This window comes from Rhincodon typus, chromosome 11 (genome assembly GCF_021869965.1).
Source record: "Rhincodon typus isolate 14 chromosome 11, sRhiTyp1.1, whole genome shotgun sequence".
Taxonomy (NCBI): Eukaryota; Metazoa; Chordata; class Chondrichthyes; order Orectolobiformes; family Rhincodontidae; genus Rhincodon; species Rhincodon typus.
This window is the reverse complement of record NC_063342.1, coordinates 29,922,531-29,941,681: the sequence shown is the minus strand read 5'-3', so window position 1 is coordinate 29,941,681 and position 19,151 is coordinate 29,922,531. Positions and strand designations below refer to the sequence as shown.

Below are 19,151 nucleotides of genomic sequence, written 5' to 3'. Positions count from 1 at the left end.
ATTGGAAGCAAAGAAATAGAGGCAGAAAATAATAAAAGTTGACACAGGAAATGCTCACAGATGCAACATTGTTAATAAGTGGGGGTTAGTTTTGCAACCTTGCTCCTAAGGAAAATTGATTTTTTAAAGCCCAATGATTAAAGGAGGAAGACCTGTTGTATAGGATTCCTGCTTCCTTCAACTTGCTCATTGATTTGTTGGATTTTGGGGAGGGCGTGGGCATGACATGCGGTGAGTGCGGGCTGGGTGGGGGCAGGGCTGCAGGCGATGAATACAGTTGGGACAAACTCGAAGATGAACCTGCCTCTTGCCTTGTTTCCCTGGGACAAGGCTGCCCAGTGGAACCTGACATTACAGCTTTCCCATCTATTCCACTAACTAAAGACTAGAGGCTGATTTTTCATTGCTGAGAAAACTTGGGCCGGGTGATCAAAGGGAAATTCTGGGGCCTCAACTTTAGAGTTATCAGGCCATTGCTACTGTTCACCAGTTTTCCCAGCTTGGGTAGTGGGTTGCGACCTGGCATATGCTTCAAATGACAATAGTGTTGCTATTTAAAATGTGTGTTCCAAATACAAGTGCCCCTCAGGTTACTATTTTCATTGGGGTGGGTGGGTTCTTGAAGATTTTGAGAACCACACCAGGTAAGCCAACTTATGAACACTGGCAGGAGCCTGTCACAGAGACAGGATATTTTCAACAAATAAGTTTACAAGTTCTTGCCAACATTAATTGCCAGAATTAGTTTTAAATTTTAAAGATGTCATTAATGCAGTAATGTAGTATGTGGCCCTCCATTCAGCTGGTTTTGTTAAAACAGTTGTGACACTCCTACAATGTATAGGGAATGTTTATACAGCTGCAAAGGAAACTGTTTGCTTGTTGAAAGATTTCAGCGCTTTTAACTTTCTTACCTTACTTTGGAATGTTTTTTTAAACGACTGTTTATTGCCTTTTTCCAGCAGTCCAATGTCCAATCTTGCCTCTCTCTTATCTTTTAGATATCTAAAAAAACTTTTATAATTTTCTTTTATATTACTAGTTAGCTTACTCTTACATTTCATCTTCTCCCCCTTATTGTTTCTGGCTTCCCACTAACCTTCACTACATTGCTTGCTTTTTCTTTTGGTTTTATGCTGTCCCTGACTTCCTTTGTCAGCCATGGACTCAGCACTGATCCCTGTGGAACACCACTGATCACAGATCACCAACCTGAAAATGACCCCCTTATCCCACTCACTGTTTCCTTCCCCTGAGCCAATTCTCTTTCCATTTTAATACATGACGTCCAACATCATGGGATCTTAGCTTATGACTTAACCTTTTGTAAGGTACCTTGTTGAATGCCTTCTGGAAGTCCAAACACAACACATCTACTGGTTCCCCTCTATCCGCTCAGGTTGGGACTTCTTTGAAAATCTCTAATAATTTAATCAAATGTGATTTCCCTTTCATGAAGCTGTGCTGATACTGCTTGATTAGATTATGATTTTCTAAATGTTCTGCTATAACTTCCTTAATAATTGATTCCAGTACTTTTCTAACAACCTTGACTGTTTTTCTATGAAGTAGCAAAGCCTTATTAGTCACCTCACCTATGTGCATTCTCCATTGCTGCAACTTCTGCCAAGGCAGCTAAACTGAAGAATGCTGGGATTGCAGAGGTTGCTTGCACTTCTGGAGAAATGCTGCATGCCTGTTCAGTTTCTGAATGACTATAGTTGACTCCACCAACAGAAGTGTCTGTCTTTAGTGGCTGCTTTTTCTTTTCTTGCTTACATTGTATCTTCTCCTTTGATAGATCTGCAAAAAGTGAAATGCAATTAGGACTTAGGCAATTTGGAAAGAGAAAAAAAACCAAAAACTGTTGATTCACTTAAAAATGAATTACTTTCATTGTTTTAGTTAGTTATTCCTTTCTATACATCCATCTTTGACAGAGGAATATTGACTAACCTGGAGGTCTCTTCCAATTATTGCATAACCAACCAACTGCAGAAAACATGTGTAATGTTTGGTTTGTTCATGACCTATTGTTAGGCAACTACCTCACTTTTCATGATTCCCTATACATGAGAGATCTGGAACCCAGATAGAGCAAAACAATAGCAGAAACCTTTCTCCAGGATGGAGAAATAACTACCAAAAAAAGATTGTGGCACTGTCTTAGAGTTTCTAAGTATGGTCAGAGGATAGTACACTAACACTGCAGCTTAACAAAAAAGAAATCTGTGTCTGTTGGAAATCAGAGAAACAAACAGACATTGCTCGAAAGCTCAGCAGGTCTGTGCAGAGAAATCAGAGTTAATGTTTCGGGTCCAGGGACCTTTCTTCATAAGGGTTCCTCTCAGGGTCACTGGACCCGAAACATTAACTCTGATTTCTCTGCACAGATGCTGCCAGACCAGCTAAGCTTTCCAGCAATTCCTGTTTTTGTCTCTGTAGCTCATCAATTCTACTTACTGATGTTATTTATGTAGAATTCTGCAGTTTGGGTTCAACTTAAGTATTTTACTTCTGACCTTTTTGTGAGACTTACTCAGCAATTTTTAACTTAAACAGGTTCTATTTAAATATTTTGAGAAATAAGCGCATTATTCTGGCTTATGAACATGTTTAAAAACTCACCATCTAGGAGCAAAGAACTGCTCAGGTTAATGTGTAAGCACATGTATTGCAGAGGGTATGATGCAGAATTGGTAATCCAGAAGTCTGAATCTAATAATCTGTGGACTAGCAGGGGACCAAATGACTGTCAGATTGTTGGAAATATCCAATACCTCATGACGATCCTTCAGGATGGGAACCTGCCATTGGTATTCAATGGCATACCCAGAGTCATATTTCTTGTGTTATTGGCAAGTAACACAGATTAAGGAGAGTGGATTCAGTTTATGTGAAAACTGAGATTTATTCAATGGCTCAGGCTACAACTTGCAGTCACAAACAACAATGTATGGAACTCACTTTTGCTAGACTGCATATGGCAGTTGGTCATGTGTTTCATCCTGGTCCCTGACTCGTTAGCATATCCAGCACTTAAAGCAATAACAAAAGATTCCATCCTCAACCCCACTATTAAAGAATAAAGTGACATGTATTAAGAATGAAAGTGTACATACATTTGAGTAGTTGCAAAGCTATTTACACAGAAACAATAACTAAAAACACTGAAGTGTTTAAGAGTCAGTTTAACATACAAGTAGCTTGACAACTCTCTGGATGGTGTAACCTTCCAAAGATTTAGACTTCACACTTGGGTGTTCTCAACTTGTGAATGAGGTGAAATTTTGCATGTCATTTGCTGTCATAATGTCTGTCTTCCTCACCTTCATTATCCAAGCTTATTTTTGCATGCATTTTGTACACAATTGGAATATTTTACAGATCCAAATTCTGTCTTTCTTTATGGTGCCCATTCGATTTTGTGACTTTGTATGATCGAGGCTTAGTGCACACTTTGGAAACCTCTCTGGATATCCCCTGTATAATGCTGAACATTTGTCAAACCTATGATTAGGCATGTGGATCATGCACCATCTTCATTTTGTGAAAAGTTTTCCCTCTGTATCTCCGAGAACCTGGGAAAGGATATGGCTTGGAGGGTTTATCCTAACCTGGTTTCCAAACATGATCTCCCATATCCAAAAGGTAGAACGCAGTAACAAACCCTACACTTTGTACTGAGTGCTTAGAGAATGTGAACCATTCATTCAGCGAGACTACTGGTTCTGGGACAATGGGATGAGGCTGGTTTACACCCCATAGGGTTTACAACCCTATCGCACACATGATCCTGAAAAGTCTGCCTTTACAATGTAGCATATTGTCAGATATGATCTCTTCAGGTGTACCGATCAGCATGAACACTGCACTCATTGCATCTGCAATGGACATGCTTGAAATGTCTTTTAACTGACAATTGGAAATTTAGAAAAGTAGCTGGGAACAAGGAGAAAGTCATCACTATCCACAGTGAATAAATTAGTTGTAGGTTGAAGGTTCTTCCACATTGTAACTTCGTCCAGGTCCGTCTTGCTGATAACATCATATACCTGGCTTATACTTTTGCAGGTCTCTGGCCTACTCCCTATTGTTGCTGCTACAATGATACGCATGGCTTTTCTGTGGCCATGTCTTAGCGTAGCCTCTGTTTATATTTTTGGAAGCAGATTTCTTGCACTGGCAGACCCAGGGTTCTTTTGCATTGCATAATTTGTAAAGATCTTGGAATGCAGGACAGCTTTGCAGTGGCTGCAATAGATTCCACACTGTCCAACTTGTCTCTGCACCCACTGACAAAATGGTCAATTGATTCTCTTGCCTTTAAAATAACAACTCAATGTACAACTGTTTGTAGCATAAAAAGAACAATATTTATTTAAAATTAAGTCTCTATTCAACTTCTTACATCAAGTCCAACCTCTAGGAGTATAGGAGTATCGTTTTCCACTTTTATAAGTATGTGCCCACATAGTTCAGTGTACCAGAAATCAGTGAGGTGATCACACCTCCGCATGCAATAAAATGTGGAAATGGCAAAGTACTTTCTGATCTACTGTGGTCTTCTTCAAGCTTTGCTACACCAGCAGCTCACTGATAGACGTGACATTTGAGCATGTGAAAGAAATGAATCTGTAGTGCTCACTTACTACTTTACTAAACATATGGGAGAAAGGTAGGGCTTTGCACATAAGTGAATTTTTAATGGCATGCTAAGCTTTAATTACTGTTGAACAAATTGGAAATCTAGGTTCACAATATGGAGTCCCATTCTTTCAAACTTTAATTATTCCACACAAGCTGAGGGTACAATGAAGTACTCTCCTTCTCAACCTAACCTCTCCCCTCCCCTGAGGTGTTGTGATCCTCAGATTAAACCATCAGCAGTCATCTCTTGCTTACGAGAGCATAGCTCTATGGTCCGGTAGAACTATGGAGACTTTATCTTCATTGTTAGAGAACTTAAAAATAAAGCTTTGAACTTTTATTTTTTCCTCTCCTCCCCAGTCCCATTTTTTCCTCTTCTTTATTTTGTTTTCTGTTAGTGATGTAATATTAAATTCAATTTTCTAATTTATATTTCCTGGCTTATAGTCTGTTTGCATCAAGAAGGATTTTTCTACCTGATTGGTCTGCTTTGTTTACCTTACCCACAGGCCACAAATCTCCTGTAAAGGGCTTGACATGGGAAATGATATCTAAGTAAGGGAGCTGTCACTCAAAAACTCACATAAAGTCTGTATGCAGTTATTAACATTGTGAATGGTAAACACTACTCCTACACAACTGATTACAAGATCTAGTCATTTTCCACTTACCCCCTGCAGGTGACAAGCGCCCATCAGCTGTTCGGATTAAGTGTGTTATTTTTGTTTTTCTGGCCTTGCGCTTCTGACTACCAACGAGGGGTTCTTGTGTCACAGCTGTTAGTGGGCTGCTTGGAACCGATGGAACATGGTCTGCCTTCTCCACATGTTCCTCAATGTTTGAATCTTGTGGTACTATGGCTGAAATGTAAGAAACAATTAAGACAAAATCTACCACTCTAACAGTATCCATTCACATAAAATAAGACACTTCGGTCAGCTTGTTTGCAGAATACTGCTATTTATTGATCCAGCTTCCGTAGCCCAGATATACATACAGTTTCCTTCTTTGATGCAAGTCTGTCTTTTGCTATTTATTTATGAAGCACTCTCAACCACTTTAAACGTGCTCTATATCACTAATAATTTTTATTTGGGTGGCCATGATGAGATACTCATCCTATCGTAACCACCTCACTAGTTAATCTCTGGGCAACCCTCTTGGCCTACTACTAACCCTATCCTGTAGGAGAAAACAAAACTTACCTTTTCATTGCTGGATACCAGAGGAGCAGATTTTGATCTATGGTCTTTGGGACTCAGAAGCTGCCAGTCTCTGTTTGATTGGCAGTTACTACTGTCCTGGGACACTGTTGTCAAGGCTTGCGATAGGCTAATAAACATAGTTATGCTCTGCTTGCTCTTAATAAGCTGTGTGGCACATGATGGATCATGTTTACTTGAAGGTGGAGGTGGAGAGTTAATCAAATATAGGAAATGTGCACAGAGTGTCTACAGTTGAATAAATGGCTTGATCTAAAAGGTAAACATGAAGTTCACGTTAAAAGAAAATTCAGTTAATTGACTAATTGTCTTTCAAGTGTAACCTCATTATCCAATTCCCTCACTATTAAACACAGATGTCAGAAACTTGCAGACTTTTTTTCTAGCTTCCAGCAAATTGTTAATCCTTCTAAGTAAATCCTTATAACACAAATACATGCCAGAAATAATGGATTATAACAGCCCTGAAATCTATAAAATGACAGAGGAAGCCACAGATATTCTGTACAACATCAGTGACATCATTGATGACTGAAAGCACAACTTGCTGGATGGTTAGAACTCACCTTGGTCTTAGCACTTCCAGCATCAAATTTAAAGACAAAAGCAATATCATATTGGCTATAAGAACTTAATGTAATATGTAGTGTTTGAAGTACATTCCAAATTTCACCAACATATAGGAAGAAATGTGGTTACTTTTATACTTTGGGCTTTATTTGGTGACTGTGACTGAGATGCTGAATGATTGAACAAAGCGTGCTTCAAAGATTTGCCATACATTTTATGGTAAATTAATTATGTGCTTACTGGATTAATTAGAATATTAGAAATTATTAAATGACTGTTTTAATTGGACGTTGTGACATTACTGAGAATGTAAGATTTGAGCCTTTTAAAAACACCATGTCTGTTTTTGGAGCAGAGGCTGCATGTTTACATTCTAGCCATAACGAGGTAACCAAAGGATCTTAAGTAGCAAATATTTTATTAATAGGTCACTGAAATTGGAGAAACCTCAAATTAAATTTCAACTAATTTTATCTAGTCAGGTCTATCTAATTCACACAGGGGAGGTACTATAATCCTTATGTGCAATACCTAGACACTTGGCAAGGTCTATTAATGTCAAGAGAGTTTTCTTGTAAGAATATCACTGCAGTAATCCATTTACTAGCCTTTACACCTGGAAGTTAGTTTAAACTCTTTCACAGTTAGTTAAATTTATGATTATGGCAATCTAAAAAGATTAACTGGATATTATTACCATGGATTTAATTATATTCCAACAGGCCACCATGCCACAAGATTCAACCCAACAGTCTCACTGGGGCACTTAGGCCATTATATACAAATTTACATGCATGCGTGACATCCTCTGGGAACAATTAAGGCGTTTTATGTGATTTCCGTCCATGCTTCATTATGCGAACATCTGCAGTTACAGCTCTTACACAGAAGCTAGATCATACCATAACAATGAAAGAGTTTAAGAGCTGAGGCAACCTTTTCCCTTACCCCCATTCTACATCAAGAAACATCAGTTCCACCATGTAGCAAAAAATGAACCTTTATTAGTACCTTTATCAGTTAAGTGATGTGTCCCCTTTTGGTGTTTACACTTGCTGACTATTTTCTGAGATGGAGATGATCCTAAAAAATATAATTAAAAATATATAAAAAAAAAGAAAATGCTGGCTTTCACCAAATGGGTTCCTAATTCCAACAGAATAATGGTGATTCCATACTCTGTTCTTGCTAATGGAAAATTAAAATACAGCTATGCCTCGCACAATTTAACTCAATGCTTCAGTGTTGGCACACTGGTCATTTTCAGAGGACAGTATATCTGCTGGAGGAATTGGGGGAGATGATAGTGATCGCAGTAATAGCTGTTGTAGGTGTAAATATACTCATCTATTTAACTTTGAATAAGTCAGAAAATGCAAAAAGTCAAGTGCTCTGACTACATCCACTGCCAGAGAAGAAAATCTGGCACTGCCTGTACCCAAGTACTAAGTTCAAACACGTTCTTGTTCCTGCGTGGACACAGATAAACCAATTTTGCACAACGTTGCACTCCAAATGTTTCAACAAAAACAAACTTTTCTGTTATGTATTAAGTTCTCCTACCTGAACTTTCAAATATGTGAAAAGTCACAAAATGTTGAGCAACAAAGTTGTTCATCACTGGACAAAAGACAAATAGTCCATTGAGAGCAATAATAGGTCACTCCATCACATAGTCACATAAAAGAAAACACTTTGACTTCAGTTATAAGGCAGCTAATATTTTCCATCTGAACCAGATGAAAAACACACTATGCACTGGCAAATTGAATTAAAGTAGAGCTCATTCATTTTGAGTCTGATTTCAAGCTGCCACAAATTCAAGTTTATTACATTTCAGCCAGCACATACATGGACACAAATGTTAGTTTTGACCTTGCAAGAAATTTGCTAGTAACGTTTGAGGTTTTCCAATGCTCTGTTTAGAATGGTACCTTACTTCACTTTCACCCTTCCTTCCCCGTAGATAGTTGACATTCCTTGTAGATAGTTGACACTGTAAATTACTGTCAACCCTCAAGTACTATGCTTTTCTCCTTCAAAACTACAATCATCAAATACCTTCTCCAAAAATCATTCTCACTGTGCTTGAAGTCTTTTGCTTCATCTTTAACTTCAGCTCACTTATGTATTGCCAACCCTATCTTTAACAAAAAGCCATGTTTGAACTCCAATTACATTTCTATCCGTCGTAGTATAGAAACAGCACAAATCAATGTCAAAAATAATATCCTTATGACTTTGATTATGGTGTGACAAGATCCCATCTCATTCTTGCCAACCCTTTGTGCAGTCTTTGGCATAATCATCCAAACCATTCTCCTCCAAAACCTTTACTTCATTATTGAGCTTAATGGTAATGTCTTTTGTTACATCCTTACCTATTATATCAAAGTCAGAATATCTTCACCAATAGCTTTGATTCTATTCTTCAGGTCTCCTCAATCCATGATTTTCCTCTCAACTACATTGGCATATTAATCTCTAACGGCAATGGAGTTAACGTCCATATAGTTATGACACCTATCTCTGTCTTTCCAGCCCCTCTCAATCCCAAACTGCTTCTGTCTTATTAGATCCTGTTTCCGTTACTGTTGAATATCAGGAAGGCTGACAGCATCATCTGTAAATATTATCTAATCAACCTGTTGACACGTTATTACACACCTCTGGAACAGGAGGGACTTAAACTGTCTCCTGGCTCTGAGGGAGGAACACAATTTTGACACAAGAACCCTAAGCCATCAACTCTTCTTTTTCTTTCTTTTTATATCCAGAAGTGCTGTTATATACAACTGAACATGCTTTTTTACATCACCAAATCACTCATGATATTTTTATTAGCAACCACCAGTAATTCACCCATGTTTCTAATTGAATAAAAAATGTAATGCAAAGCATCAAAGGTGAAGGAGAAGTAGGGAGAAGGGGAGGGGTTAAACCAAAATGGAGTTGGAGTTGGAGGGGAAGCCATCATCTTTGACCCACATCTCAAATCCCAAACACCTATCACTAATTTTATCACCCTTCCTGACAGTTTTTGATTCAGACTTGCTTGGGATCTCAGTATCCAAATCACACCCTTTGCTGATTTTCCAACCTCATAATCTATTCATGACAAAGATTGTCGACTTTGACCTCCATAAGTTCACCCATCTCCACTGCTGCGCCAAAACCCCTCGTCTTTATCATTGCCATCGCCTTTGACACTAGGAATTAACTTCTCTCCTGGGTGGACTCCCACACCCATGATCTGTAAACATCATTCAAAACTGTGCTGCTTTTCTCTTGTCCCACATCTCACCTACTCACCCATCTCTTCAGCCTAATGTGAACAACCACGTCTTCCATTTTGTAAAAGCTGTGTTTGGAATTGCCTGTCTGTATTCCTGCAACTCCCTTTCCAAATTTAAAACCATTGTTAAAACATGCCTTTTTGACTAAATCTTTGGACATTGCTGCAAATCTCTTTTTTTGGGTAAGCAAATATTTGTGTCCAAGTATATCACTGTAGAATACATCAAGATTCTCTATGTTGAAAGGTGTGAGAAGAAAACAAATTGCTTTTGTAGTTTTTTCTTTGAAAAGGTGCAATTTCCAGAAAGTAACCAAAATGTCTAATTGTTGGATATAAATGCAAAAGCATAAACGTTATGGAAGCTGGAAATATGAAATAAAAATAAAATAAAAATAAAATATGCTATAAATACTCAGCAGGTCAGGCAGCATGAGTAGAGAGAGAAACAGAGTTTATTATTCAGATTGGTGACTTGTTAGTATCAACCTTAAATGTCAATTCTGATTCTCCCCCCACAGATGTTGCCTGACTGGCTAAACATTCCAAACAATTTGTGAAAACAAGTAACCTGAAATCAAAGTGGCTTTGGCATCAAAAAGATGGCACATTCACTTCTATACAATTAAAACTAAAATATATCTGGACTGCTTTATGTTCCCTAGTCCTACCTTTATCACTTTTTTGTTGATCAGTGGATCCACTCCTGTTCTTTTTCTTTTTTCTGGTCACTGTTGTGTTCTTGCGGTCAAAAGTTACTGGACTGTATTGTGGAAGGCTGTTGAATTTCTTTGCAAACTCCTGCTCTAGATTCCCCAACCTAGAAAGAAGACAAGAAAGTTCTCAAGTACATTATTTCCACACAACAACAACACAAAAATTGCTAGCAAAACTCAAAATGGAGTTTTGAAGAAGGGTCACGGGACTGAAATGTTAACACTGATTCCTCTCCACAGGTGCTGCCAGACCTGCTGAGGTTTTCCAGCAATTTCTGCTTTTATTTCTGATTTCCAACATCCGTGGGTCTTTTGGTTTTACATTATTTCCATAGTCTTGATCATCCACAGATTTTCAAGACTTTTTCTACAGTTCCAAATAAACATGATAAACTGTTTTTTTGGAGGGAACATTCAGCACAGAGCGATTGTAGAAAACAGTGCATGGGACATAGTGTGCAAAAGTTGGAAATTTGGTGCAAATAGGAATTTAGGGCAGGGGGAAAGGAGATGTTTGCTACTTTTTGCCTCTGATGTAGTAGTTTGTGTAAGTTCGCAATAGTTAGTATTTAAAAAAACTTAAATATTTATATAAATAAATATATAAATAATCTGGATTAAGGTATGGCAAAACAGGCTGTGGGCCTGGATATTATGTGGGAAGTTGTGGGCACAGAGGTCAGCCTTGGACACATCTATAGTAGATATTTCCATTTGGTTCTCTGGGGCTCAGAGTAATGGAGTTGGAGTATAGAGTGGAGAACTTGACTCGGGAGCAGTACCTGGACAGTTTGCTCCGAACACTGTTGGTCTACCCAAACCAAATAGATTACAGCAGTTCAAGGCAGCAGCTCACTAACCAGGAATGGATAATAATTGCCCATAATGCCGATGAATACCAGGAACGAATTAAAAAAGACTTTGGTCAACTCTGTGGAGACATGTGGGTTCATAAGGGATTTGGAATGGCTGATAGTGTACAATGTAAAAAAATAAGATAACCCAGTTAGAAAAACAATGAGTTTATAACAAGTATAATTGCTACCTGTGAGATAAGCATAAAGATTTTCAGAAGGATAGCCAGAATGCAGACATGGCGGGTCAGAACAGCAGACTATCCATAAAGGCAAGGAAAACAACAAGTGCAATAGATATTTGTCAAGGGTTCATTATTATAGAGACAGTGTGTTCAAGACCCTGTGCCAGGGTGAATAATCTATAAAACTACTTGAAAGGATAATGGCAGGGAGGGGATGGATCCAATCATTGTGATCCATATCGGGATCAACTCAGATAGAAAAGTAAGCATGAGATCCTGTTTAGACAGTACCAGGAACCAGGGGAGCTAAATTAAAGATCTGGGTTATAATATGGATCATTTCCAGTGTCATGTGCAAATTGGCGCAAACAAATTAGAGAGGTGACCATGTGGCTAGGAAAACACAATTCCATATGGGACACCGATGCCGGAAACGAGACATAAAGGAACTATTCTATTAGATTAGGCTCCAGCTAAGAGAGGCTGGTATCAGTATCCTGCCATAAAGGTTAAATAGTGTGATGAAAGAACTTTGAACTAGTGAATGCATGGATTGGGAGGCAAGAAGATTGCAAAGAGAGAAAGTAGTAGCAATAATGGTTCAAAAAACGTGACAGGGAATAGAAACTGTGCTCTAGGCAATAAATGTAAAGGGAAAAGTACAAGATATAATATGATTAAACTACAGAAATAAGAAACATATGCTTAAAGGTAAGAATTTAAGAACAGATGAGGGTGTGTAATCCAAATAAGTGTCCTTCACAAAAAACATGGAGAAATAAGAAACAGACTGAATGAAATACAGTTGCAAATTCAACTTGGAGTGTATGACATGGTAGCCATTTTTAAGACATGGCTATAAAGATGGTCAGGACTGGAAACTAAACATACCAGGGTGCATGGTCAGTAGAAAAGTAAGGTGCATTCTAGAAGGGAAGCAGCAGTGATTAAGGGCTTCTACAATGAGAGGTTATGAGAGATATTCAGGCAATGGAAACTTTATGGGCGGAGGTAATCAAAAAGGTTTTAAGAATGTTGAAGGAATTGCATACAAGTCTCTCCTGGTCACTGCTGTGAAGTGGTAGATTACATAAATGCAGGTATTAACCAAACATGTATCAATTATAGAGTGATTTTAATAGTTACTGGTTCAGATGCATGCCATACTAGATTCAGTATGGAATTATAAACTAGATTTAGCTAATAGCTCATGAACACTTAGGTAACAATAATCATAATATTGTGGAAGAAACACCAAACAGATCGATTTAACAACACAAACAGCTATCAATGACTAAAAAGGTGGACGACAACAAAGAACCAAAAGAAAAACCATATAAAAATGCTAAAAACAAGAGAACAAATGTGAAACAACAAAGGGTAAGAAAGCAGATAGAAAGGACTACAAATTGGGATTATGAAAATAAATTTGTGAGGATTATCAAAGTCAACACAGTTTTACAATTATATTAAGAAAAGTCAACTTCCACCAGAACTCTCTTTATAAAATCTCATGTTACAGTTATGGTTTACCAAGGCCAGTGGATATGTATTAAATATGCTAATACACAAAATAGAAGAAAGTTAGAAATACAGTGGTTATTGTCAGAAGTGAGAAACTTAATAAAACCACAGGCAGAATTTTCTCCTCACTAAATAAATGCTCAATATTACGCAGTTGGAAGTCACACCACACCAGGTTATAAAACATAAGGTTTATTTGAAATCTCAAGCTTTCAGAGCACTGCTCCTTCATCGGGTTACTCAGTTATGGAAGGAAAAAACAGCTTGTGCAACACTTTTCAAAATGATCTTGATGGCGAGATGATCTTAAAAAAAAAACCCTTTAACAGCTGACATTTTATTCATTTGCAAAAAAAAAAATTGCATCATATGAGGCTGTCAGTCACAGTTATAAGCATGTATCACAAAGAGATTCATGGCATCAAAGACATATTCTTATTTCCAAGATCCATTGAAAATCAGATATCAGTGATAACTCTATTTCATAATGTTACAACTTGCAAGTCAGACACAAAAGACTGCTTGCCACACAAATCCATCAGCTAAACATGAGTGAATGGGAGACAGGCGGCCAGGTTAAATCTCTAACACGAGTAGAGAGAAAGCAGAGGAAGAAATTGACTACTCACCCGAGAGCAGATTCATCTTTCTGTTTCAACTTCTTCAACTTCTTGGTTCCACTAGTCCCAATATTCGAAAATGACCAATCTTCCTCCTTCCAACATCCCTCATGGTCAGATGAACCCCCTTTTCCTGAAGCTTTCTTACCTAAAAGAAATGCAAACCCATTCTTATGTCATTCAGTAAACACACCAGGGAGTGCATCTATATTCCACCATAGCAAACCATCAGACTCCTTCAAAACCCAATACTTATTCCCAACATTGATCTGGCTTATGTCCTTTCAATATAACCTCTCCAAGGTTTTCTTTGTAAATAATTGCTCCGATAGAGATGAAAATAATGTTATTAAAATAGAGGTTTAAACTGCCATTATTCCAATTTATTTGAGAATTCATTAGCAAATCTTTTAAGCCATGCAATAAAGGGATAATGTTAGCTACATCTTCGCCTTGCACTTTTGAACTGCATAGATTCATCAGCTATGGTCTGAGATCTGCAGTTCTCCATTCAGGAAGACTAATCAGTGCTGCAACAATTGGCCATGTTATACACAATAACTGTCTGCCAGCTGCCAGATCAGCAAAATATTAGGAACTGGTAGACAAAATGCTCCTATTAGGTGAATCTTGCCTCTTTCGTTCAGCTACAGAGGTGAGCATTAAAGTCAGTATATCTTGGCCTTCAGTGACTTCTTTGGTAGCCTCTGAGTCACTGATTTCAGCAAAGTTGACAGTTAAAATTTATACAGGGCACTCCGTATGTTTGAAAGCGCTCATCTGCTGATAAAAGGGGCAGGATCAACAGTGTCAGTTCCACAAATGTCAGATTACAGCAAGTATTACTGGAGATAAAAATTTAGATTTTAGATCCAACCTCTGCAATTTGGGGATGAATGTTACCTGGGAAATATCTTGGGTGGCTCTTGTGATCTTTCAAAATTTACTTATTCATGGGATGCGAGTATACGATAGGACAAGGCTACTATCAACTTCTTCGACTTCCTGGTTCCACCTTGCGCTTGAGATGGTCTTAGTGAGCCACCTTCATAAACTGTTGCAGTTTGTATGGTAAAGGTACTCCCGCAGTGCTATTAGGAAAGGAGTTCCAGGATTTTGACACAATGAGTAACAAAATATGACTTTATAGAGGTTTACAAAGTCACAAGGGGCACTAGCCAAGCCTTTTACCCAGGGTAAGGGAGTACAAAACCAGACGGCAGAAGTTTAAGGTGAAAGGGGAAAGATTTAAAAGGGACCTAAGGGGCAACTTTTTCACACAGAGGGTGATATGTGTATGGAATGAGCTGCCAGAGGAAGTGGGGGAGGCTGGTACAATTCCACCATTTAAAAGTCATCTGGAGGGGTATATGAATAGGAAGGGTTTAGAGGTATATGGGTCAAATGCTGGCAAATGGGACTAGATTTATATAGGATATCTGGTCAGCATGGATGAATTGGACCAAACGATCTGTTTCCATGCTGTATATCTCTATGATTCTAAGTTAGTTTGGTGTATGGCTTCGAAGAAAATTTAAAGGTGCTGATATTTGCATGTGCTGCTGACATTGCCATTCTAGTTGATGGAGGTTTTGGAATTGAAACAAAACTAAAACTTGCTGAAGAAACTCAGCAGGTCTGGCAGCATCTGCGGGAAGAAAGCAGAGTTAACGTTTTGAGTCCAATGACTCTTCATCAAAGGATTCGAATTTGGTAGGTGCTGTCAAAGGAGCCTTGTTGAGTTGCTAGAATGTATCTTACAGATAGTACACACTGAAACCATGATCTGCGTATGGAAGAGGGAGCAAATTTTTACATGATAGATGGGATGCCAATCACGCAGGTTGCTTTGTCCTCCATGTTACTGAGCTTCTTATATATTGTTGGAGCTGCACTCTAAATGTTGAAGAGTCAAGCAATTTGTGATTTGTCACATAGCTGACTATATGAGGGATGCACAGACTGGCTGAGTAAATAGAGACAATTTGTGCTTTTGCAAATGGGTGAGGAATAACTGACTAATAAACAAAGTACAGCAAGTTAGGAAATCTTGGTTCTTTGCCATCTGGGGTCATATTCATCTTATTAAATCAGTGAAATTTCCCTAAAGCATTTTATGTCTTTAAACAACAGTATTATTTTGTATTTCTATAGTTCCTTTAACGTAGTAAAGGGTGCCAAAGTCAATTAGAGGACTATAATAAAAAATAAATACATAGTCATCAAAGAGATATAAAGAGGTAAGAAGGTAAGATTGTAAGAAACAGGAACAGAGTTGACCCTTTGAGGTTGCTTTGCTGTTCAACATGGTTGATCTGCTACGTCAACTTTCCTGTACCACATCATTTCCACATCTCTTGACTCCCTAAGTATAGAAAAATATATCAATATATAGCCTAAATAAATCATCCAAATAAAGTTCTCCTCATCTATATCCTAAGTGGCCAATGTATTCTCAGACTGTAGTCTCTAGTTTTTGACTTGCCAGACAAGGAACATATCCTCCCAGCATGAAGTACCTTAAGAATTTTCTATGTTTCAATGAAGATGAACTTCTCAGTCTAATTAATATGATTTAGCAGGTCAATCCTCTCATCCCAGAAATCATTCAGGTGAAGCCTTGTTGCACTGCCTCAGAGGCAGGTACATCTTAGTTAAGATGACCAAAACTGTATATAATACTACAGTTGCAATCTCATCAAAGTCCTACACAATTAAATATAGACTTTATGTATCTTTATATTCCACCCACTTTGTAATAAAGGCTAAAATGTACTTTCTCAATTGCTTGCATGCCTGATATGATGTAATTGGGATCATGGAGACCTGGCTCCAGGGTATCCAAAGATGGGGAACTCAACATCTAGGGTTATTCAATTTTCAGGAAAAATGGATGGAAAAGGAAAGCGAGGTGGGGTACCACAGCTGGTTAGAGGAGGAGATTAACACAATATTAAGGGAGGACGTTAGTCTGGATAACGTGGAATCAGCATGGGTAGAGCTGCTGGACACTAAAGAGGAAAAGATGTTAGTGGGAGTTGTGCGCAGACCATCAAACAGTAGTTGTGAGGTCAGGGATTGTATCAAACAGGAAATTAGAGATATATATGCTGTAAGGGGATAGCAATTATTATGGATGACTTCAATCTACATATTGATTGGACTATCCAAACTGATAGCAATGTGATGGAGAAAGATTTCATGGAATGTATGAGGATGGTTTCCTTGACCAATATGTTGAGGAACCAACCAGATAGCAAGCCATCCTAGACTCAGTGATAACAAGGTGTAGAGCTGGATGAACACAGCAGGCCAAGCAGCATCAGAGGAGCAAAAAAGCTGACATTTTGGGTCTGGACCATTCTTCAGAAATGGGGGAGGGGAAGGGGATTCTGAAATAAATAGAGAGAGAGGGGGAGGTGGATGGAAGATGGATAAAGGAGCAGATAGGTGGGAGAAAAGACGGTCAGGGAGGCGGGGATGGAGCCAGTAAAGGTGAGTGTAGGTGGGGAGTTAGGATGGGGGTGGGTCAGTCAAGGGAAGATGGACAGGTCAAGGAGGCGGGGATGAGGCTGGTAGGTAGGAGGTGGGGGTTGAGGTGGGAGGAATGGATAGGTGGGAGAAAGGATGGACAGGTCAGGGAGGCAGGGACAAGCTGGGCTGGTTTTGGGATGCAGTCAGGGGAGGGGAGATTTTTAAGCTTGTGAAGTCCACATTGATACCATTGGGCTGCAGGGTTCCCAAGCAAAATATGAGGTGTTGTTCCTGTAACCTTCGGGTGGCACCATTGTGGCACTGCAGGAGGCCCAGGATGGACATGTCATCCAAGGAGTGGGGAGGGGGAGTTGAAGCGGTTCGCGACTGGGAGATGCAGTCATTTGTCACGAACCGAGCGTAGGTGTTCCACAAAGCAGTCCCCAAACCTCCGCTTCGGTTCTCCGATATAGAGGTGGCCACATCGGGAACAGCGGATACAGTATACCACATTAGCAGATGTGCAGGTGAACATCTGTTCGATGTGGAAGGTTTTCTTGGGGCCTGAGATGGGGGTGAGGGGGAGGTGTAGGGGCAGGTGTAGCACCTCTTGCGGTTACAGGGAAAAGTGCCGGCGATGGTGGGGCTAGTGGGGAGTGTGGAATGGACAAGGGAGTCACAGAGAGAGTGGTCCCTCCGGAAAGCAGATAAGGGTGGGGAGGGAAAAATGCCCTTGGTAGTGGGGTCAGATTGCAGGTGGCGGAAGTGGCAGAGGATGATGCTTTGAATCAGGAGGTTGGTGGGCTGGTACGTGAGGACGAGGGGGATTCTATTTTTGTTGTTATTGCAGGGAGGGGGTGTGAGGGATGAATTGCGGAAAACACGAGAGATGCAGTCGAGGGCAATTTCGACCACTGTGGAGGGGAAGTTGCAGTCCTTGAAAAATGAGGACATCTGGGATGTCCGGGAGTGGAATGCCTCATCTCGGGAGCAGATGCGGCGGAGGCGAAGGAATTGGGAAAAGGGGATGGCATTTTTGCAGGAAGCGGGTGAGAGGAGGTGTATTATAGGTAGCTGTGGGAGTCGGTAGACTTGAAATAGATGTCGGTTTCCAGGTGGTTGCCAGAGGTGGAAACAGAGATGTCCAGGAAGGAGAGAGAGGTAAGACAGATGGTCCTGGTGAACTTAAGGTTGGGGTGGAAGGTGTTAGTAAAGTGGATGAACTGTTCTAGCTCCTCGTGGGAGCACAATGCGGCACCGATAAAGTCATCGATATAACGAAGGAAGAGGTGGGGGATAGGGCTGGTGTAGCTTCAGAAGAGGGATTGTTCCACGTATCCTACAAAGAGGCAGGCATAGCTTGGGCCCATGCGGGTACCCATGCCCACCCACTTTGTCTGTAGGAAATGGGAGGAATTGAAAGAGAAGTTGTTAAGGGTGAGGACGAGTTCAGCTAAGTGGACAAGGGTGTCAGTGGAGGGGGACTGGCCGGGCCTGCGGGACCGGAAAAAGCGGAGAGCCTTTAGGCCATCTGCATGGGGAACGCAAGTATATAGGGTCTGGATGTCCATGGTGAAGATGAGGTGTTGGGGACCGGGGAATCGGAAGTTTTGGAGGAGGTGGAGGGCGTGGGTGGTGTCACGGACGTAGGTGGGGATCCTAGACTCAGTACTGGTTTATGAGCGAGGATTAATTAGCAACATTGTGGTGAGAGATCCTTTGGGGAAGAGTGACTATAATATGGTAGAATTCTTCATTAAGATGGAGTGACATAGTCAAATCTGAGACTTGGGTCCTGAACTTAAAGAAAGCTAAGTTTGATGGTATGAGGCATGCAATGGCTAGGATAATCTGGCCCCGGATACTTAAAAGGTTGCTGTAAAACAGAAACAAAAACAGAAGTTGCTGGAAAAGCTCAGCAGAGTCTGGTAGCATCTGCAAAGAAAAAATCAGAGTTAATATTTTCGGTCCGGTGATCCTTCCTCAGGACACATGGAAAGCATGAGGCTCTGAGGAAGGGTCACCGGACCTGAAATCTTA

General features: G+C 39.8%; 1 protein-coding gene across 2 annotated transcripts in view; it reads right to left on the bottom strand.

Annotated features, from left to right (window-relative positions):
• LOC109912945 (BBX high mobility group box domain containing) overlaps positions 1-19,151 on the bottom strand; it is a 210,186-nt gene that overhangs the window by 10,208 nt on the left and 180,827 nt on the right. The window contains exons 9-13 of one of the 2 annotated variants that reach the window (XM_020512394.2): positions 13,647-13,785; positions 10,410-10,558; positions 7,455-7,526; positions 5,322-5,510; positions 1,596-1,803 (exon numbers count right to left, since the gene is read on the bottom strand). In XM_020512394.2, the coding sequence (XP_020367983.1) occupies positions 1,596-1,803; positions 5,322-5,510; positions 7,455-7,526; positions 10,410-10,558; positions 13,647-13,785 (757 nt within the window). The remainder of the gene's footprint in view (positions 1-1,595; positions 1,804-5,321; positions 5,511-7,454; positions 7,527-10,409; positions 10,559-13,646; positions 13,786-19,151) is intronic. The other variant, XM_020512395.2, reaches the window with a different exon arrangement.